The 22,905-nt window shown below is 46.0% G+C and overlaps 1 protein-coding gene across 4 annotated transcripts; it reads left to right on the forward strand.

Annotated features, from left to right (window-relative positions):
- Nucleotides 1-3,995: 3,995 nt before the first annotated feature.
- Nucleotides 3,996-16,266, forward strand: gpr171 (G protein-coupled receptor 171). 4 transcript variants are annotated; one of them, XM_085244496.1, is made up of 6 exons: nt 3,996-4,146; nt 6,522-6,761; nt 13,261-13,501; nt 14,616-14,825; nt 14,956-15,084; nt 15,335-16,265. In XM_085244496.1, the coding sequence occupies exons 3-6, from the start codon at nt 13,334-13,336 to the stop codon at nt 15,860-15,862; spliced, it is 1,035 nt and encodes a 344-aa protein (XP_085100622.1). In that variant the 5' UTR covers nt 3,996-4,146; nt 6,522-6,761; nt 13,261-13,333; the 3' UTR covers nt 15,863-16,265. The 4 variants fall into 4 exon arrangements, with proteins under 4 accessions (XP_085100622.1, XP_085100625.1, XP_085100624.1 ...); XM_085244499.1 differs by having other exon boundaries at nt 14,619-14,825; nt 15,335-16,263; XM_085244497.1 differs by having other exon boundaries at nt 3,998-4,146; nt 6,603-6,761.
- The last annotated feature ends 6,639 nt before the right edge of the window (nt 16,267-22,905 follow it).

The raw sequence follows: 22,905 nt of genomic DNA on the forward strand, positions 1-22,905 counted from the left end.
AAACTGATTGCTCGCAGGTATGAATGTGAGTGTGAACGGTTGTCTGTGGTAGATTGGCGACCTGTGGTAGCTCCACCCCCCCGTGACCCTGATAAGGATAAGCAGGAGAGGATGGACAAAGCTTTTAATTATATCAGGGCAGCTGTGGCTACAACTGTAGCTGCCTCCACCAGTGTGTGAATGTGAGAGTGTGTGAATAGTAGCATTGTAAAGCGCTATATAAATGCAATCCATTATTATTATCTCATTATGATTAACAGAAGAAAAGGGCGGGAAGTAACGCACACTGACCTTGTCTGTTGAAATGACATACATGACAGCTGTGGTGCTTCACAAGGTTAGAAATCATGACTAAAGCCAGACTAGTCTGAGGACACAGCAGAGAGGAGATTCAACTAACCTGCTGGTTAAGATAACTCATTCACCAAACTGCAGTTTTCTCATGGTTGTGGCACTTCACCTGCCATCACCAGTAGGCAGCAGGTGAAGTGTCTTGCTCAAGGACACAACCAAGACAGACAGAGCTGCAACCTTCCGGTTACGAGATGAGCTTCCCAGTATTATCTTACTTATTTTTCATTTCTTTGTATTTTCTTTGTATTTTTGGTATTATCTGTACCTGAGCTGACGCAACACAAACATTTTCCCGTCGTGGGATCAATAAAGTCTTATCTTAACAGCTGACTGTGGAATATTTAGTAGTAGTAGTCTCCTATCACAGTAACACGCTGGAGTTCACTGAGCTCCTGAGAGCGATGCACAGATGTTTGTGGAAGCAGTCTGCAGGTGCTGGTTTTATACACCTGTGGACATGGAAGAGACTGGAATACTTTTGTTGTCATCTGGCTGTTGTTGTCATCTCAGAGGTGTTAAAGAAGTGGATTTATAGGTGAAATGATGTGAGGGGAGTTTGGTGGGACTTTTCTCACTAAAGGGAAGTAACAGTGTTTCATTTCCTCTTCTGGTAACCTCAACCACACGACTGACAGACACTGAAAGCTGCAGCATTAGACAGCATAATGGGGAAGTTTGGCTCTTTCTATATTGTAAATCCCCAAATGAACAGAGCTCAAAAGGACAAAGATGCTGGAAGCACAGATGCATCATAACTTCTGAGAGTTCAGGAACTTAACAGTGAAAATCTTCAAACTTTCTCCAGTTTGTCCGACCTCGAAACCCATGTTTGGATCACAGTTACATCAGACAGCGCTCAAAGGCATCTCAAATGCTTGCTATGATATTTTTATTGACCACTTTCACAGCAGTAATGAAAAAAGAAGTTTAAAACAATGAGCTTGCAGCTTTTACTTTGCTTCATCTCTGAAATCTTTCTCTGCTTTTTGGACACATTCAGGATCATCATCATCACTTTGGTCGTGCGGGGAAAGAGTCACCTTTCAGACCTTTCACAGTGAGCAGAGCGTCACTCCACCTTCTGCCTCTGTTCACCCCCTCGTGCATGGAGGTGAACGCCAACAACCTTACCAACTATGCGCTAACGGGCACAGAACCGCTTGGTGCGACACGACAGGCAGAATATTACAGCTGAGATGTACGACAGCGGTGCCCAGCAAAGGGAACGAAGCCTCTGTCAGCGTGTCAGTGATGGGGGGTAAAAATGGCTGACGGTCTACATAATCACGCTTCAGTTCAACTCAGAAAACTTTGTGACTTGCTGGCCTGAAGTTTCCGATATCTGCTGCTGATCAATCATCTGAAGCTCCAAAAATGGTATTGGTGACATTTAGGAGACAAGCAGGAAAACAGCTGTACAAACAGCTGCCTGATGCTTTTTATTATCCCAGGATTCAGTTTTTTAATTTCACTGCAGACTCTTCGATGTGTTTTTTTTTTTTGCTTTTTGCTCATGTCGTCTTCTTTTGTTTGCGTGATGTGGACGCAGCATTAAGTTTAGCTCCTGTAGAACAAACTCAGCGTCACCGCAGGAGGCGATGTAGTCGTGACCTTTACTGGCTCGTCGTCGTCAGCACCAGTTTTCCAGGATTCACTCAGACCAGCTGGGAGGACACACATGGGTGTGATTCCAGGAGCCTTTCTTAGATCTAAAGTCAGAGTGTGACAGACGCCGCACTGACGTGACATCATCCCGGGGATTTAGGACGCTGCAGGTTTTTGATCTGGTCTGTCTCTGTGTTGAGCACGCTGAAGCAGGTGCAAACAGGAAGTCAGCAAACAGCATGTGTCTGAGTATTATAGTCACACAGTGGGTTTCCTGCTGTTGTGCAGCCAGCAGTACGCTCTGACCGATGAGGACTAAATAAGGACTGATGTGCAACGATCGAGCTGAGCTTCATCGTTCTGTTAAAACTGTGTCAGGTTCCCTGAGCTGCACTCTCCGCCAGGCATCAGCAACCAGTAACAAACAGGAAGTCTCAGAGCGTTAATGTGCAGCACGGGCACACCGGCCTTCGGCCACTTCTGACTTTAGTGATTGAATTGATCCCAGAGCGAGATCCATACGTACACGCCTCAGGCATGCAGCAGAACACCCAGCTCGTGCAGGGTGAGGTAAGCTGGGGATCTTTCTGGCTGGTTGCCACGGTGAACCATAATATCAGTGATTTATTGATGCTGGCTTTTTGGAGTCATCACATAGGGAGTTAATTCAGGGTAAACACACGCTGTGTTTACACACTGAAAACTCTGCTGATAAACTTTTCAAGTGCCAGAAAACCTTCCATGCTCACGTGCAGCTGTGCAGCTGTTTTATTTCTGAACTCCTCTCCGTCTCTCACCAACTCGTGGCTCGTGGGCCAGATCAGCCCTTTGAAAACGTTCACGTGGTCCACGTATCTGTGACCCTCACGGCGACTCAGAACAGGCTGCAGGCGTCGACGCTGACCGGCACAAGCACTCCGATCCTGATGGCAGACCGGATTTCACAAAGCTGAGTCCGTGACTGATTCTGCTGGGAACTACAGCCCCCTGTTTGCATGTGCAGCCAGCCTCATCCTCTGCTTTGGGTTGTGATGTTCATGCCGGTGAAACAGACTCTGTAAGAGGTTTTTCTAACATACTGAAGACGTTGCTCAGCTGCTGTGTTCTGCTGCTCTCTCAGGTTTGGGGCCGCCTTGTTGTTGCTGAACAGACTCTGGGTCGTGAATATGAGAGTAAATCACATATTCTGGTTCTCAGTCAAACCTCAGGTTCAGGCCTGCGTGAGCACAGCTACTGAGAGTTCACCGATGATCAGTATCAGCACTGCAGACGGCACACAAAGCAAACCTGCCGTCTCTAATCAGCATCTCTACACTTCCCATTTAACATCCCTGCAGCGTTGGCTCCTCCGGCTGTGTCACAGCGAATCATGTGATCCACTTTCATTCAGTGCTGCGCATTAAACCTTCCGCACTGAGTCAGCGCTCTCCCATCAGAGCTACATGCTGCTTTAACACTCACCTGCATGCGCTAAACACCTGCACAGCAGCCCTGCTCGGTTATCCCGAGCGCACGGCGCCATCTAGCGACTTCATTGAGAGGTGCGCTGGCAAAGCAAAACAACAACTAAGTTAATATTTAACTAATTATTTAATTAATCTAAAGACAAAAATAATTCTCATTTTATTACTTTGAAAAGTGTTAAATTTTGTTCTCAGTTTACTTATATTTTGGGGTTATTTACAAGTTTTATTTGTAGGTTAATAATTGCTTAACTTTAGTTTTGCTGTTTTTCTTTGACAGTCACTCAGGACGAGTATAGGACCAGCATGCACCGGGTGGGCCTGTGGTTCTGTACCAGAGCAGGAGAAGCAGCAGGAAACAACGAACACTGATCTTTTGTTTGTTGGATAAATAAACCTTAAACGCAACTTTTACCTTTTGTTTCTCAGCAGAGCGCAGCAGCGCCTTGATTTTAAATGGTTGGATGTTTGGTGGGACAAACAATGGAAAATAGTTTTTAGCCATGTGTTGCAGACACGAGGGTTACATCCACCCAGCGTCCGTGGTTACCATGGTTACTGCGGTGAATTAAACAGCTGGCACTGCGGCAACTCCGTGTTTACGTTTTCATTACGAACGAACTGTCTGACCTGGTTAACTTATAGTTAGGAGTATCGCAGATAACACCCACGTGAGCTGTGTCCTCGGAAATCTGGACTGGTGTGGACTCTCCAAGACAAACTGGTAAGAACGGTTCCCCACTGCACTGAAATAAACAGGCTATTGCTGAAGCACACGTGCTGTGTTATAAACTAAATGTGGATTTGCTATTAACATGTTTAGCTATGAAGGAAACTTTCCTTCCGTCTCGTTCGTGAGCAGCGTTTTCTTCTGTCGTGTGTTTCACAGTTTCTAACACAGTTAAACGCAACATCAAACAAACACAAATCAGATGTTACTTATTTTTGCTTTATTTCAGTCATCCTAACAGACAGCTGGTGCTGAGAATATAGTTGAACACATATTAATAACAGATGATCATTTCTGGACAGCGTCTTCTCTTCTTTCCTTGTAAAAAATATTTTAAATGTTAGTTTAAATTCAAAGTTGGCGCGAATGGTTCAGTCGAACACGTGCTCAGTGAGACATTAAACTAAAGTTATGAAACTTTAATCTGAGCCAAATTAAACAGTGACGTAAGCGTGACCCTACAGACAGACCGGGCCGGTGTTTCACCTCCACCGAGAGCTGAACCCAGCGGGGGTTGAAAGCTGTGTGCCGGGGTCCCAGACTAACAGACAGCGGCAGACTTGGAGCCGCTTCCGACAAACCAGCAAATAAACACTGAACATCTGATCTGTGACATTTGTGAGGTCCTTTCAAACACACACCGCAGCCTTTTTGACCAATAAAATATTCTCATACACGAAGCGACCGCAAACAAATAAACGTCACGACGCCGGTGTTCACGGGACAGGTCAGGAGACGGCCTTCGTTTTCTTTCGCTTTGTACGTTTTATCTGATTTCAGCGCTTTCGCCTCACAGCTGCTGTGTGTGCACTCACAGAGACTTCATTCCTGTTTCACGCACAACACACAACTTTCGCTGTTTCTCTTCTGAGTCTTGCACAGAAACGTTTAAGTTAAAAGAAATGTTATTGTGCACTTCCAGCCTAGTTGTAGAAATCAGCACTCCTGTTTATTTACGGTGATTTTAATTTGTTTTCCATAACAAAGAAGTACGTCCTGCACATGTTGTGACATCACATCCTGTTATCGTAGTCTGCCTGCCTCATTTTTCTGGACACGAATTCAATTTGAGAATCGTCTGAAATGATGGAGCAGCGAGTGCGTGACATTTGTGTAACTGCGCTTTCTCATCTGTGCGTGAAGCAGCTGGAAGTCTGCAGAGTTTCTCCGCTCCTTCACGTTCATTCACACAGCGCACTGCCGCGTGTTTTTTTTACAACGTGGGAAACCGTGATTCAGTTTGCAGATACTTATCACAGCGCGTCCTGCCCTCCTACACATCAGACAGACACTTCCTGCAGGGACGCAGCACAAACAGCCCTGACTGTCTCTACGCTTTTCTCTTCATCACAGACCTCACACTGGTTTATGACTCTCATCTTATCATTCATTGTGCTTCCTGCTCTTGGCTGCGCTTACATGTTTCCACTGCCTTTAAGTGTCATCTGCATGCATCTACATGCAGGCACCGCACATGAATCCATCACATCCACACGCTCCTATGATGAATTCGTTTATGTGCATTTTCCCTCCTTAATGAAAACAAACACAAGCGGTGTAGCTTTGCGCTGCTGTGTTAAGACACCTGCTGTAGTTGTGCGTATCTTCCTGAGGTTAAGCATTAATCATCACAGTCTCTGCAAACTGTGTGCAGCTCAGGCTGTAAAGCTCAGGGGGGAGTTCGTGCCTCACCCTCGGCCTCCCCGCAGCTACGGTATGAAAACCCTACATTTTCTCCACCTCGATTTTCAGAAAACTTGACCTCCGACCTTTAAGTTGAGTTCACTGAGTTATCACGTTGACACAGACGTGCGCGCTGCCCACCTGTCCACAGGACCCCGTGTCTTTAACTGCATCTGAGGACGTCTCTGGACGCCTGCTTTTCCCTTTTCTTTCATCGCGGCTCATCCAACGAGGAGCGAGACGTTGCTCCGTGTTGACATCATCACACGGCGGCTCTGCTGGGCTGAGCTCCGAGTGTGTGCTTGTGTTAAAGAAACAGACAGCTTGATGAGCTGCAGCGGGTCAGAGGAACCGCAGGTGTGACCTCACCTGTGGACGTCGCTCGCTCTGCGCCTGCCCGGGGTTTTCTGCTCTCAGCGCTGTGACGTCGAACCATTTATTTAGAGCACATTTGTTACTCTTTACTTTCACTAAAGCTGACATTTTCACTGTTAAAGAGACGTCATCGTCCCCTTCCTCTCTTCTGTGGACTTTAACTTTTTTTCCCACTTCTGCTAAAAGCTGATAAGTGCCGATCAGCCTCGCCAGATAAACCAGAAGTCTCTAAATTTATCTGTAAAGAATCATTACTCACAACTCATTTGCTGGAAACGCCTTCAATATGCATATATGTGTGTGTGTGTCAGGGAGGCGGGGCTTGTGGTCACACTGACGACAGCAGCAGCATGTTGCTAACAGGCAGGAAAACACCTTCCATCTGTCTGCAGCTTCCGCAGCTCCGAGCACATGATCTGCACTGACACACCGAATCAAACGCACACAGAGGACCCGAAGAGAAGCCGGAGGGCCCGCTCAGTCCCTTAGGGATCCAACACGCGGTCCGAGAGCCCGGGAGGGGACGAGGCGGGAGCTGAAGATTCACTCAGGTTTGTTTTTAAGGGGAAACAATCGTGACTGTGTGGGAATGTCTGTTTCAAGGGGGACCATGTGAAATGGATGACCGGCACACTCACACTCACACACACACACACACACACACACACACACACTCACACTCACACACACTGTGAAATAATGAACTAACAGAGTTGAGATCTGTGATCTGAGAGTCATTTTCTCTTCCTGCTCCCGTCCTCGAGTCTCGTCGTCTCCTTTCAGTAGTTTTCTGTCTGATCACTTCACGTCTCTGTGGTCGCTTTCGTGTCACTCTGGTGGTTTTACATCCTCTCGTGCTGAGCTTGTGTGTCTTTGGGGTTGTTTGACTGATTTACAACAGGAAATGTCACCTCTGTGACAGTTTGGTAATCTTTTCACACATTTCACAGCGTGTAGGTTTATTTTCTAACCTCTCCTCAATATTTCATATCGCTGTGTTAAAGGATTACAAATGAAGAACCAAAAGCTGCGTTCCTCTAACATCCAGCAGGGGCTCGAGCAGTGAGGTAAAACATGTTTACAGCCTGATACAGAAACGGTTTAGCTAATTTCCTCACAACAACTGTACGTGACTCACCTGTTTGATTGTTTCAAGGCTTAACGTTTGCATAATTGGGGCTGTGGCCTCTCTGACTGGCAGGTAGCTGCTAGCTGTCTGCTGGCCTTCGCTTCGGCTCGCTGGAGTCCCTGAACTGGACCTCCGGACCCCGTTTGTGATACAAAACCAGTGTGTAAACACTATGGTGTCCCTCTTTTATATACAGGCTGTTCCTTTTTTAAGGTTCAGGGGATAAAAATACTGAATGCATCCAAAAGCGGCAGGTTCCTGGGCACATGCTGAAATGCATCTTGAGACTCGTGGTTCTCTCCTTCAGCTTTCACCGCTTCGTCTCTGCGGTCTCGACACGGGTTTGGACATTTCTGCCTCCTCTGCTTGTTTATCATACAACTGCAGCTGCAGGTGGAAATTCTAGTCCCAAACCCTGGTGTCTGAGTGCCATGACCTTTAGATGACTCTTCATTTTCAAAGAAAGCTAAACCCCCAGTGTCGCTTTCTGTAAAGCTGATTTTCCCCAGTTTGTGTGACTCAGTACAGACGATTTCCTTCGTCTAAATTTTCCTGCTTTATTTTCCTTATTTGGACGAAAAATGCAACACAGTTTATTTTCACTTGGGTCCACATGCGTCGTCCTTCTGCCACAAATATTCACAGAATGTGGATTCATCCGCCGCTGAAAATAGTCCTGAAGACGAGCGCTCTCTCCTCCGAGGCTTGAACAAAAGCCAGTGTTCAGGTGAAGCCACAGACAGAGAGGAAGTCAGATCGTGTTGGAGGCCACGTTCTCCTGGTTTGGGCTGAGAACTTCGAGGACTTCCTGTTCCACCTATGAGAACGAATGAGGCCCTCATGGGAAAAACTGTTAAGGTAAAACACATTTCTGCGAGTGTTGGGGGCATCATAGCGCCCCGGGGTGCTTTTTGGCATCCTCCATTTTGATTTGGGGCGTGAAGCGAGCAGCGGCCTCCTGATAGCATCACTTTCAACCACCACGCTCAGCCGCTTCAGCCGGGCTTTAACTTCGGGTGACCATATTTTGAAAAAGGACACTTGGCCCAGTCACGAAGGACTTTGATAAACTTCGTTTAAAGAAAATTTTAACATATTTAAATGATGCTTTTTCTGTGCCGTTAATGAATGGTGAAAGTCAAGAAGTCAACAAGTGCAAAAAAAGAGGACGCTTGGTCACCCTACTTTAACTTCTAACGTCTAGTTACCGTTAAGAAACGAGCGCCGTGGAGGGAGGACGCCGCGCTCTAAGCGTTAGCAGAAAGTGAATGTTTTTGGACAGAATCACCTTCAGAGTGAGGAAAACTGAAGGACGTGAGCAGGCTGACCAACGGTCCTCTTCTTTGGAAGTCAAAATATGACACGAGTGATGTTTTATTACGGAAGGCGGATTTGTGAAAATTAAAATGTGACTTTTTCTGCAGAAGCAGGTGGAAATAACTTGTTTCATGTGTGCAGCTCGCAGCGGTTGGCTCATTTCAGCTTCGGTGGTTTGATGGGATCAAAAAGAAATGTTTTTGCATTTAAATGCAGCAGATCTGTGATCCTGACTCGACGTTACAGGATGTTTCTTACCTGCTGATCCTCTCTGAGAGGATTATCACCAGGACAGGATACGTGCTGATGGTTTGCAGCTGTCATCACAGAATCTGCATCGGTTTGTGTGTCTTCGACATGAAAATGAGCTCCCGTGATCGCGAGCTTTCTTTTCTCTGACTTCCTGCTTCACACAGGTTTGCTGCGACCACAGAGCTTATTTTACATCCTGCACGTCAGCGTGTGCCCGTCTCACACCTCGGGCTCGGCCACAGCTCGCTGCTGTTTCTGAAAAAGCAGAAATGCTCAGAGGTCAGAGGCTCGTATGTAAACATAGAAAGCAGCTTCTCAGCCTTTTTATGTTTACGTGACGGTTACATTCATAAATGCTTTGCTAACAACTGCTGATGTACGGAGCCTCAAAACCAGAACTTTTGGTTTAATGTTCTATAAGATGTGCAGTTCATCTGGTTTGTGGCTGCTTATAATAATGTAGATAACAGGAAATGATTCACGATAAGAAAACATCTACAAACATCATAAATAACAAGTTTGAGGGGAGCTTGTTAGAAGATGAAGAAGACCTGAAACCAGCTGGGAGCAGCTGTGTCGGCACATCGGGAGGATTCAGTAGCTGCTGCTCGTTTTCAGGGTTTAGATGGTGAGAGATCTGAGGTAAACCAGACGCTCTAACAAACTTCAAACAGGGCGCTTCATGATGATTCCTCTGATTTCAAAACTTATTGACAAAAACCTGTGAGTTTGAGATTGTAGGCGTGCTGGATTTCCACTGTGAGCGTGAGAGGAAATTTAGTGCAGCTGAGTGTTTGAAGCCGTCGGCTGTAAACCTGTTTCTGTGTCAGCTCCTGTTTCAAGTCTGTTTAACTGCAGGGAGAAAGTGCCCTGAACACAGACACATCACAGACACATCACAGACACATCACAGACACAGAGTCACATCACGGACACATCACGGACACAGAGTCACATCACGGACACAGAGTCACATCACGGACACATCACAGACACATCACAGACACAGAGTCACATCCCAGACACATCACAGACACATCACAGACACAGAGTCACATCACAGACACATCACAGACACAGAGTCACATCACAGACACAGAGTCACATCACAGACACATCACAGACACAGAGTCACATCACAGACACATCACAGACACATCACAGACACATCACAGAGTCACATCACAGACACATCACAGAGTCACATCACAGACACATCACAGACACAGAGTCAGATCACAGACACATCACAGACACATCACATCACGGACACAGAGTCACATCACAGACACATCACAGAGTCACATCACAGACACATCACAGAGTCACATCACAGACACATCACAGACACAGAGTCACATCACAGACACAGAGTCACATCACAGACACATCACAGACACAGAGTCACATCGCAGACACAGAGTCACATCACAGACACATCACAGACACAGAGTCACATCACAGACACATCACAGACACAGAGTCACATCACGGACACATCACAGACACAGAGTCACATCACAGACACAGAGTCACATCACAGACACATCACAGACACATCACAGACACAGAGTCACATCACAGACACATCACAGACACATCACAGACACAGAGTCACATCACAGACACATCACAGACACAGAGTCACATCACAGACACATCACAGACACATCACGGACACAGAGTCACATCACAGACACATCACAGACACATCACGGACACAGAGTCACATCACAGACACATCACAGACACAGAGTCACATCACAGACACATCACAGACACATCACAGACACATCACAGACACAGAGTCACATCACAGACACAGAGTCACATCACAGACACATCACAGACACAGAGTCACATCACAGACACAGAGTCACATCGCAGACACAGAGTCACATCACAGACACATCACAGACACATCACAGACACAGAGTCACATCACAGACACATCACAGACACATCACAGACACAGAGTCACATCACAGACACATCACAGACACAGAGTCACATCACAGACACATCACGGACACAGAGTCACATCACGGACACATCACAGACACAGAGTCACATCACAGACACAGAGTCACATCACGGACACATCACAGACACAGAGTCACATCACAGACACATCACAGACACAGAGTCACATCACAGACACATCACAGACACAGAGTCACATCGCAGACACAGAGTCACATCACAGACACATCACAGACACATCACGGACACAGAGTCACATCACAGACACATCACAGACACAGAGTCACATCACAGACACATCACAGACACATCACAGACACAGAGTCACATCACAGACACATCACGGACACAGAGTCACATCACGGACACATCACAGACACAGAGTCACATCACAGACACAGAGTCACATCACAGACACATCACAGACACAGAGTCACATCACAGACACATCACAGACACATCACAGACACAGAGTCACATCACAGACACATCACGGACACAGAGTCACATCACAGACACAGAGTCACATCACAGACACATCACAGACACAGAGTCACATCACAGACACAGAGTCACATCACAGACACATCACAGACACAGAGTCACATCACAGACACATCACAGACACATCACGGACACAGAGTCACATCACGGACACATCACAGACACAGAGTCACATCACAGACACATCACAGACACATCACAGACACAGAGTCACATCACAGACACATCACAGACACAGAGTCACATCACAGACACAGAGTCACATCACAGACACATCACAGACACAGAGTCACATCACAGACACATCACAGACACAGAGTCACATCACAGACACATCACAGACACATCACGGACACAGAGTCACATCACGGACACATCACAGACACAGAGTCAGATCACAGACACATCACAGACACATCACATCACGGACACAGAGTCACATCACAGACACATCACAGACACAGAGTCACATCACAGACACAGAATCACATCACAGACACATCACAGACACATCACAGACACATCACGGACACAGAGTCACATCACAGACACAGAGTCACATCACAGACACATCACAGACACAGAGTCACATCACAGACACAGAGTCACATCACAGACACATCACAGACACAGAGTCACATCACAGACACATCACGGACACAGAGTCACATCACAGACACATCACAGACACAGAGTCACATCACAGACACAGAGTCACATCACAGACACATCACAGACACAGAGTCACATCACAGACACATCACAGACACATCACGGACACAGAGTCACATCACGGACACATCACAGACACAGAGTCACATCACAGACACAGAGTCACATCACGGACACAGAGTCACATCACAGACACAGAGTCACATCACGGACACAGAGTCACATCACAGTCACAGACACGGACACATGTCAGTTAAGATCAGATGAGACTGTGTGTGGCTGATCAGCACGTGGTGTTTACAGCAGCAGCTGTTTAAATTCTTCTAAAGTTAAGTAAATGTTTGTGCAGAGAAACGTGTCTGTGCTGCTGCTCTGATTTCAATGTGTTTGTTTCTGTGTGTGTGTGTGTGTGTGTGTGTACCATGTTTACATATCTTTGTGAGGACCAACAGCCCTTATGCGGACAAAATCCCCGTACCCACAAGTTTGAAGGCATGTTTGAGACTCAGAGTGTGGTTTTAGTGTCAGGGTTACAGTTATGTTATGGTTAGCATTCATTCTTGATGGTTAGGGTGAGCAGCTAGGGAAAACATCGTGTCAGTTAGATGTCCTCACTAAGATATGAAAACAAGTGTGTGTGTGTGTGTGTGTGTGTGTGTGTGTGTGTGTGTGTGTGTGTGTGTGTGTGTGTGTGTGTCACAGCTGCTGCAGATTTGCAAACTTGCATGTAACAGTTTGAGTGAACCACTTGTGTACGCCGGGATCTCTCAGAGCCCCGCCCCCTGCTTGGCCGATGACCTCTCACAGTAAGGATAAACTCTCATTGGCTCGTGCCAGCAGCTACAGCACCTCCTTCCCACCTCAAACCTTCCTGGTTCTTCTTTGCTTCTATGCACCTGTACCTAAACTGGCCCCTTTTTCATGCTTCTCATGAATCCACTGCCAAATATGTGAAATAATTTATGAAATAAAAATTTTTTTTGCAGGTGCTGGGAAAGAAATGAAACCAGTGTGTTTAAACTGACTGCAACACTTTCAGTGCAGACAGATAAAAACATGTGATTGTGCGTTTTTAACGTGTGCTCGATCGATCTCTCTGCGTTTCTACAGAGCGAGATGAATTCATCCGACGCTGTAATACAAATGAGATTTTGTGGTTTAATCTTTGGAGTGGATCCTCTTCCTGTTTTCAGGCCGACAGTGAATGCCGCCGTGAGCAGCCCTGCAGCCTCTCTGCTTTCACCTCCCGACGAGCGCCACCTCACGATGACTCCTGCCACCAATCTCAGCACCGGCGGCGCTCCGGAGGAGAAGCCCTGCATCGTCAACGACCAGATGGGACCCTTCACAGTTGTCTACATCCTCATCTTCATCATCAGTCTGCCTGGAAATCTGGTGTCAGTGTGGGCCTTCATCCGCAGCCCCAGAGCCAAGGTAGGCAGGACGACTCGAGATGACCCGAGGTCACACACGAGGTGAAAAGTGAGGCGAATGTCCTGTGGCGAGGTGTCACATGACAGTGTAAAGGTGCTTGAAGAGCACGTATTAGATAAGAGAAGAAGAAGTGATGAGAGGATTTGTGGTCAGTTATGGTGAAATGAGCTGGAATGAGGATTTCTCTGACCCCGTGACTCACTGTAAGCTTCTCTTTTCCTCGGACATAGAAGAAGATATAGTCGAGGTTTTAAAAATGAAGCTTTAAAATGAAATCGTCCATCAGCCTCTGACTCTTCTGAGCTCAAAGCTCTCAGATGGAGATGTGGACAAAAAGAAGGCAGATTTAAAGCCCTTTTGCATCAGTACCTACTCAGATCAACCGGTTTTCCATTACAACCCAGTGTGCGTGCTTGTCGTCATAGCAACGCATCTGTGTGGCCAGCGACATAATCATGCGATACGAACGCTACAAGAAAGGACGTCGAGGCAAGAATAAACCTGCTGCTTTCCTTCGTTGCCGAGTTTTAAAAAATGACAGTTTTAATTTTTGCGAGTGAGACGCTCTCATGACTCATCGAGTGGCGCTTCTGACCGGCCAATATGTGGCACGCAGTCTGATGATGTCACATTTTAGTACCTGCCTGGGTGAGCAGGGACTATGACCTAATGGAAAACCCTGGAAACGGTGGCGAACGGTTGCCAAGTCGATCCGATTAGGTACTAATGAAAATGGGGCATAAGACGCTTCAGCACAGCCTTAAACACACATTTACCCCAGTGTGGGGTAAGTACTCCTACCTTACCCAAACTACAGGTTCTGGACAAATTCAAAGAGCTTTTGGTCATTTTAAATTTCATTTGTTAGAATTTATTAATTTTCCCCTGAACTGCAGTTCCTCTAATGTCCACTGGAGGCTCCGACAGTGAGTCAGTCCCCACAGTCCTGCATGTTCAAAGGTCCAACAGAACTGCTTCACAACAAATGCATGAAGTTTATTTTAAACACTCACCTGGTTAGATAGTATTAAGGCAGCTGCAGCACAGGTGGCTGTAGTAGCAGAGCTGATGATCTGAGTCCGTGTCCATGTTTAGATGTTTTTGTGTCCCTCAGCAGAAGAGCGCCAGCATCTACCTGATTAACCTGCTGGTGGCCGACCTGCTGCTCCTGCTCGCGCTGCCCTTTAAGATCATGAAGGACCTCGGGGTGGCGCCGTGGAACCTCATGGTGTTCCACTGCCAGGCCAGCGCCGTCACCATCTACATCAGCCTCTACGCATCCATCGCCTTCCTCGCCTTCATCATCACGGACCGCTACCTGCAGGTACTCTCCAAAAATGTTCAAAAGCAGCGCTCTGGTTAGTGGGCACCACGCACCGTGCGGTCTTTCTTATGTGTTTAGATTGAAATCGTTTTCAGACATCAGAAACAAAAATGTGAGTGTCCTCCTGCAGGAATGCCACACTGTGCGCTCTCTGCGGCTGCAGGAGGTCGGCTTCGCCCGGCTGCTGTCGCTGGTCGTCTGGCTGCTGCTGCTGCTCATCATGGTGCCCAACATGGCCCTGCCAATAAAACAGGTCACGGTAAGGCAACAGTCCTGACAATAAAGCCTCTGTGACCGTTGGAGGTGCACGATTCACATGTCTAAAGTGCACCATGCAGGCCGGCGGCGGCTATTGGAGACGTTTTCAGAATCAGAATCAGAATCAGAAAGGGTTTTATTGCCAAATGTTGAGCAGGTTTACAACATTAGGAAATTGCTGCTGTTTTGTCCTCTGAGCAGAAGGAGGTGACACTGTGCCTCAGACTGGTGTGTTTCTGTTGCTCCTGCAGGAGCAGACCTACCTCAGCTGCTCTTCTCTGAAGGAGGACATCAGCCTTCACTGGCACGCTCTCACGGTCTTCCTTTGCACGGCGCTCTTCCTCAACGCCTCCGCCGCCACGCTCATCTCCAGCACCCTGGCTGTCAAAAAGCTCCTGCGCAGCCGCAGCGACCCCAAACTCTGGGCGAACGCCAGGAGGGTGGCGGCAAGCGTGGCGGCTGTGGCGTTGGCCTATGTATTCAGCTTCGTCCCCTACCACGTGGTCCGCACGCCGTACACGCTGGCCCAGACCAAACTCATCACAGACTGTGAAACCAAGAAGCGGCTGTTTCTGGGGAAGGAGTCCACTCTGCTGCTGAGCGTGCTCCACCTCTGCTTCGACCCGCTCATCTTCTTCTACCTTAACGCCCCGTTCAGACACACCATCAGAAAGCTGTTTCCCTGCCTCGGAAACCACGCCATCAGAGACGCAAAGGAGGAGGCGGCAGAGGAAATGATGCAGCCGGCGACCTCTGCACAGCAAGAGGCTGCATGCTAACCACACCGTCTCCTCCAGGATGGTACTTAGCTTAGCACAATGACTGGAAACTGTTAGCTTAAATGCTCTCTTGAAAGACTACAAACATGGACTAAAGACTTACAGATGCTCCTCCATGTGCAACAGGATTCAACTTGACTTATTAAACTTATAGATTATTACTCACTGTTCAGTTTTTATCAGTGTGACTGGTGTTAATAAAATGAAGACTAACAGGTGAAATGATTAAACTCTGTGATGCTGTTACATAGACTGTAACTTTATATTATTATTGATTCATAAAGATGAAACAAAGAGAACAAACCCGATTGGTCCTTTTAAGTGCTGTGAGCGTCTGTCACCAGCAGAGGGCAGCAGTAACCAGTGTTCACCACAGTGCTCCTCAACTGAAACACCTTATAGAACCTTATGATATCCCGCTTGTCTTTTTCAACAGAGGACACAATTATTAAAGCTAAATACCACAACAAAAAACATTTTTAATGTCATGACAACAGGTCAGAAAGCAGAATCTAAACACTGTGATGACGATGTACTTAAAGTGTTTCTTGGGAACATTTATTGAAGAAGTCTTTTGCCAATAGCCATATTCTGAAATCGAACACCATCGACAGCAGCACTCTGACCTGACCTCTGTGTGAGGTCTGTCACTCATCGCGGTGCTGATGCATGCTCAATTATCCAGGTAAGTAAATCCCAAAAGGTTGAGTCTGTTCATCTGGAGGTTTCAGTGGGAGAAACGTTTCATCATCATCAGCTGACGTCTTCAGTCTCAACTGACTGCAGGTTTCAACCTTATAAACAGGACATTTGAACAATGACTGAAACCAGCAGCACTGATGAACAACGGGCTGGGAGGTCAGTTCATGATCATTAATATACATATTCTCTTGACAACTGATCAAAGCCCACTGATCAATAACCATGAGTACCATTCACAGAGAGTTGGGGAAAAGCTGCAATCAGAGCATTGTAGGATGGTGACAGATGTACCCTTAGGCCCCCTCCTCCATTCAGAGATGGTCTTTCCCTCACGTTCCTTCAGTGCTGCTGGTTTCAGTCATTGTGCAAATGTCCTGTTTATAATGTTGGAAACCTGCAGTCAGCTGAGACTGAAGACGTCACCTGATGATGACAAAATGTTTCTCCCACTGAAAACCTCCAGATGAACAGAATCAACCTTTTGGGATTTACTTACCTGGATAATTGAGCGTGCATCAGCACCGCGATGAGTGACAGACCTCACACAGAGGTCAGGTCAGAGTGCTGCTGTCTCAGGAAGAAGATGATGACAATGGACCAAACGAGTTAGTGATTAAAGTGAACGGCATGTGCTTTTTCTTATTTCACTCATACTTACTCATATTAATCTTGCTTCAGGAAATGATGTTCACGTTAACCGATACCAATACCAGTGCCGATAATATCGATTTGCCCAACTTTACCTTGAAGCAGAAGGACAACTGAATATCTCCAAAGGAAAATGGACCCTGGAAAAGGAGGAGCCTTGGAACCAGGACTAAAAGAAACAGTATAACAGACAAATAAGGCTTTTAAGTATGAATAAACTTACCTCTGGTTTCTGTAGCTTAGTCAGTAAATGGTAAATGGCCTGTATTTATATAGCGCTCAAAGTCAGTGTTTGTAGTTGTTACCACAGACTGTTCCCAAATCACCGACACAGTGACGGTAACTGATTTAAGCGCATATGCTATTAGCTAATGCTACTCAGCCTGGCTAGCAAGCTCCTGCTAGTACCAGCCAACCATAAATGGTCTGTTACTACAGTAACCTCACAGCAGCCATATTTTTGATCAGATGATGTCATTAAAAAGGCTCCAACAGCACAAACACGGTCCACAGGTCCAGTTCAGGGACTCCAGTTAGCTGAGGTGACGCCTAGCACACAGCTAGCAGCTAGAGCTACCTGTGTCCCCACCTGTCAGAGGCCACACCTCTAATAACGCAAACGTTAGGCTTTAATACAATTTAAGTTGAGTTTTAAAGGTGAAGTTAACATTGGAGACCAAACATCATAAACATGTTTGTCCTTTTGAAGTCTCTGGTGGACATCAGAGGAACTGCAGGATTTGGTCCTGAGTGCTGACATCATTTTTATCATTTTCTGTGAACAAATGAAAGTTTTTTGGTAGTTTAAGATTAAAAACAATCTCCCTACGATACTGTAAGCAGGAGGATGGAGCTCCTGCAGCCGTTCACATTCCTGACCTGATGGAGTGGATCCAGGGCCTGACCTTCTGACTGCACGTATGAAATTATCTACAGCAGCTTATAATAATGGTTAAACAAGCCTCACGGTGGCCAATACAGATTACAGACTGAACATTAAAGAGTGAAAATAAAGCTTGTCTCTAAAAATCTCTCTGCATTTCTGTTAGCGTACGAAACGTAATCGAAACGCGTCATTTAGACTAAAACATTCAGGAGACGTGCGTGAAGACACGAGGACCGAGCTGCCTACAGGAGACGTCATTAAAGATGGCGTCTCACTGATAATACATGGCTAACGCTGATATTATAAACAAACATGTAATATACGGATTAAAGCTGAGAACAGCTATTTGTAGGTTATGACGTCATCTGCCTCCAGTAAGAACACTTCTACAGTACTGCAGATGTATCCTCATTTGTAGCTTTAATATTTGGATACATTTGTAACTATTTCAGCTTTTTTTTTTTTTGATCAAGGTCTTTTTATTGAACAAAGAATTGCTTCCAACAACAATTATGGCAAAATTAACAAACAGTTGTGCCCCCACCCCCCCAGAACAGTGTAACTAAAACCCAGCCAGAGAGGAAAGGAGAGACAAAATAACATAAAATAAAATAAAGTTACAGATACAAAGTAAATAATAAAATAAATGAACAACAGCAAGAGAAAAAAAAAAAAAAACACTCACACGCACATTAAGCAATAGTATCCGGACTTAATCTTTCAAAGTAAGTAAGAAAAGGTTGCCATGTGTCATAGAACCGCCGAACCGAACCTTTTACAGTGTAGCGGATCTTTTCCAGCTGAGTATAGTACATGACATCCTTAACCCATTGCCCATATACAGGTGGAAGTGGCTCTTTCCATTTCAATAATATCATTCTACGGGCCAAAAGAGTGCAGAAGGCCAGAAGATCAGAGTGTGATTTGGAAAGACTGGCATCACAAGGCGTCACTCCAAAAATAGCTATAAACGGGCAGGGTGCAATTGGAACACCAAATATGTTGGATATGGTTTCAAATATGCTTTTCCAAAAGCTACCCAGTTTTGGACACGCCCAGAACATGTGAAATAGGGAAGCAGGCTCTCGTTTGCACCGGTCACATGTGGGGTCAAACCCATCCTTGATTTTGCTCAGTCTAGTTTTAGACCAATGGAGACGGTGAACAACCTTGAACTGAATCACCACATGTTTAAGGCAAATAGATGATGAAGAAATGCTATTGATTATCTTGTGCCAAGTCTCATCTGTAATCCGTTGGCCAAGATCACTTCCCCATCGTTCCCTAAGTGATTGCAGTGATTGCAGCCTAAAATTACTCAACAGCTCATAAACATCACTTATAACCCGCTTAGCATTTGGCTTAAAATCAAAAATATCATCCAAAAGGGATGGTGGTGGACAGGACGGAAAGCAGTCAGTATTAGAAGCAACAAAATTCCTGAGTTGTAGATACCTGAAAAAGTGTGACTGAGGGATCTTGAACTTGTTCACCAGCTGTTCAAATCTATTTCAGCTTTTTAAACTAAAAAATGCTTATTTTAAGATTGTGGAAAATGTTCCTTTCCTACACACTTCATCTGTCCATCCTGTCACGGACTGAACACTTGTCCACAGTGAACTTCACCTCTCACCCACTGAAGGCTGGGATAGGCTCCAACCTGTGCCATGAAACGGATACACAGGTGAGGACAATGATGAAGGATGGACTTTATTTATCCCACGGTTGTGAATTTCCTGAATAAAGTGATTCAAAAGTCTGTGTCACCCATGGAACACCAATCACAGGCAGCGATCTTGTTGGTGGCTGTTGGAGTTTTGGGGGTTTGGCTCATGTGGACAGCCACAGCAGTGATAACAGACACAGAGAGGCACAGCTGACATCTGTCAGCAGATTGTCGCACACGCTGAAGGCCTTTCACATCCAGCAGATGAGCGTCCGTGTCTCTGTAGAACAAACTATGAGCTGCTGTCACCTCTGAAATTCCCTCTCGTTCTCCGGAATCGCAGAAATGTCGCTAACAAAGTCGGAGATGCCCAGACAGCTGTGGACACCTCAGCAGATATGAGCTGCTTGTCACATGATGCTGACAGCGAACAGACAGGACACAGGCCCAGTAAACACTGACGGACTCACTGCTGGAGCCTCCGGTGGACATTAGAAGAACTGCAGGTTTGGTGCTTTGCTCCGTTTTTCAGCCTCTGAGCTTAAATATTTGATCCTGGAGTCGAGTCAAAGTTTTCTGAAGGCAGTTCACTCAAATCAGGAGGCTCTGAGTTAAAACTGTGCTTTATGAGGACATGTGAGCTGATAACAGAGAGTGCACAGCCATGTGTTCTGCCATGCTCCTCCCTGCCTCACCATTTCAAATATGCACTGTGGAGACAGTGGGCAGAGGCCGGGGCCAACAGTTGCAGTGGGGCTTGGTAACAGGGTACGAGCCGAGGATCTGCCTGGCGACAGCGTCCTGCTGTTTGCACTTGGAGCTGCAGCTGCTGCAGTTGGGACGGTCGTTAAATGAAATAAAGGCCTCAAAGAAAAAAAACAAACTCTGATCTGATAAAATAATAATAGTTTATTCTTTTGTGTTAAATGGAGGCTTCAACATGGACACGGGCTTTAATCAGGTCAGAACAAAATAAAAAATATTAAAGGCAACAATGGCCGACAAACTCTCCACAGTAAGGACGGCTGCAGAGATGCGCTGGTTGTGAAGGAAGGAGCACCAAACATGCTTCATTCAGTGGGTGGAGACTCAGCCGCAGCGATGATGGCACTGATAACCAGCTCGCTAACGGGAACAAGCCACCTGCTGACCTGAGATCAGTTACAAGTCTGTCTACATTCATACACTCACAGGGACTAGAAAGAGAGAGCAGATTTCTCCTGTTTTGGCTTCCTGTTAACTCCAGAATTCAAAATCCTGCTCCTCACATACAAGGTCTTAAATAATCAGGCCCCATCTTATCTTAATGACCTTGTAGTACCATATCACCCTATTAGAGCGCTTCGCTCTCACACTGCAGGCCTACTTGTTGTTCCTAGAGTATTTAAAAGTAGAATGGGAGGCAGAGCCTTCAGTTTTCAGGCCCCTCTTCTGTGGAACCAGCTTCCAGTTTGGATTCAGGAGACAGACACTATCTCTACTTTCAAGATTAGGCTTCAAACTTTCCTTTTTGCTAAAGCATATAGTTAGGGCTGGACCAGGTGACCCTGAATCCTCCCTTAGTTATGCTGCAATAGACGTAGGCTGCCGGGGATTCCCATGATGCACTGGGTGTTTCTTCTTTACTCACTATGTGTTTATACACATCTCTGCATTTAATCATTACTTATTATTATCTCTGGCTCTCTTCCACAGCGTGTCTTTGTTCTGTCTTCCTCCCTTCACCCTCGACCAGTCTCTGCTGGAGGTTTCTTTCTGTTAAAAGGTAGTTTTTCCTTCCCACTGTCACCAAGTATTCACTAATGAAGGTTGTCTAATTGTTGTGGTTTCTCTGTAATATTTTACGGTCTTTACCTTACAATAGAAAGTGCTTTGAGGCATCTGTTGTTGTCAGAATGATTTTTTTCCATGATGAATTCATCAGCCGTGGATGATTCCTGGTGATTTCTGGGTCCAGCTGGCTGAGTGCGGCCCGGCTTGGGTCTCTGTGGACCCACCGAATAGGAAACATCAGGACTGAGTGTGAGAGGGAGACTGTATGGGCTCACTGCGTCCTTGGTGTTGCAATAAAACACACTACTCTAAAATTAGACCCTGAAGACTGATATTAGCTCACTTCCCAGATATGGAGCTAAACACACACACACGGTGAAGGTTGTGCAGTGAGTCAGCTGGGTTTTTGTTCTGAAACAGGGAGACCAGTCATCCCCCATCACTGACATCACCTGAGCAACAGGGAGGAGGACAGAGGTGTCGGTGCACTGTGGGAACAGTACAGTTATTAAGATACAGTAGTATGTATGTGAAAGATGGACTGAGTAACCATGACGAATATCTGGTTGTTTCTGGAATCTGACGAGGGGGAACATTAGCGCTAGCTCTTTTGTCCAACTAGATTTTGTTTATGTGGTTAGAGACCAACCACATACACGGTATACATTATTAGTTTATTTTGATTTAAAGATCAGCCTCATCTCCTAAATAAGTCAAAAAACACACTTTTTCCTCTGATAAACAGTTTGATAATATCCTCACATCGTGTGACAGTTTATTCAGTAAGAGTCCAACAATGTTTGAACCATTTAAAAGAGTTTCAATAATTCAGTTCAATTCAGTTTTTCACTATGAGCAAGTGCTTTGGCAAAAGAGGGAAGGAAAACTCCCTTTTAACAGGAAGGAACCTCTAGCAGAACCAGGCTCAGGGAGGCGTGGCCATCTGCCGACTGATTAGACGTCAGTGTATGAAGACAGGACAAAGACAGACTGTGGGAGAGTTCCAGCCAACTGTAGCTAACAGAGGCTAACAGCAGCTAGCAGAGGTTAACAGTAGCTAACAACTGTTAAAAAGGCTAACAGTGGCTATTAAGGGCTAACAGCAGCTATGAGAGGCTAAGAGTAGCTAACAGCTGTTTAAAAAGTGAAAAGCACATAAGATATGCTAACAGCTAAGTTCAGGATATCCTCAAACGATGTCAGGGTGTACCCCGCCTCTCTCCCTATGACAGCTGGGATAGGCTTCAGCGCCCCCGCGACCCTGAAAAGGATAAGCAGAAGCGAATGGATGGATGGATCTCCTCAGCATCGCTGTCATTGGAGAGAAATGAGCTGTAGTGATTCATCGACTCGTATCAGACTCATTTC

This window comes from Mchenga conophoros, linkage group LG14 (genome assembly GCF_057382185.1).
Source record: "Mchenga conophoros isolate Kocher_MC1m ecotype Shallow Benthic linkage group LG14, M_conophoros_male_GT1.1, whole genome shotgun sequence".
NCBI lineage: Eukaryota > Metazoa > Chordata > Actinopteri > Cichliformes > Cichlidae > Mchenga > Mchenga conophoros.

Bases quoted from the DNA above. Each gene is read 5' to 3' on its own strand.
- gpr171 (XM_085244498.1), top strand. From the start codon at position 13,334: ATGACTCCTGCCACCAATCTCAGCACCGGCGGCGCTCCGGAGGAGAAG. The intron at 13,502-14,615 runs GTAGGCAGGACG...TGTGTCCCTCAG, and splicing joins TCCGCAGCCCCAGAGCCAAG to CAGAAGAGCGCCAGCATCTA. The intron at 14,826-14,955 runs GTACTCTCCAAA...GTCCTCCTGCAG, and splicing joins TCACGGACCGCTACCTGCAG to GAATGCCACACTGTGCGCTC.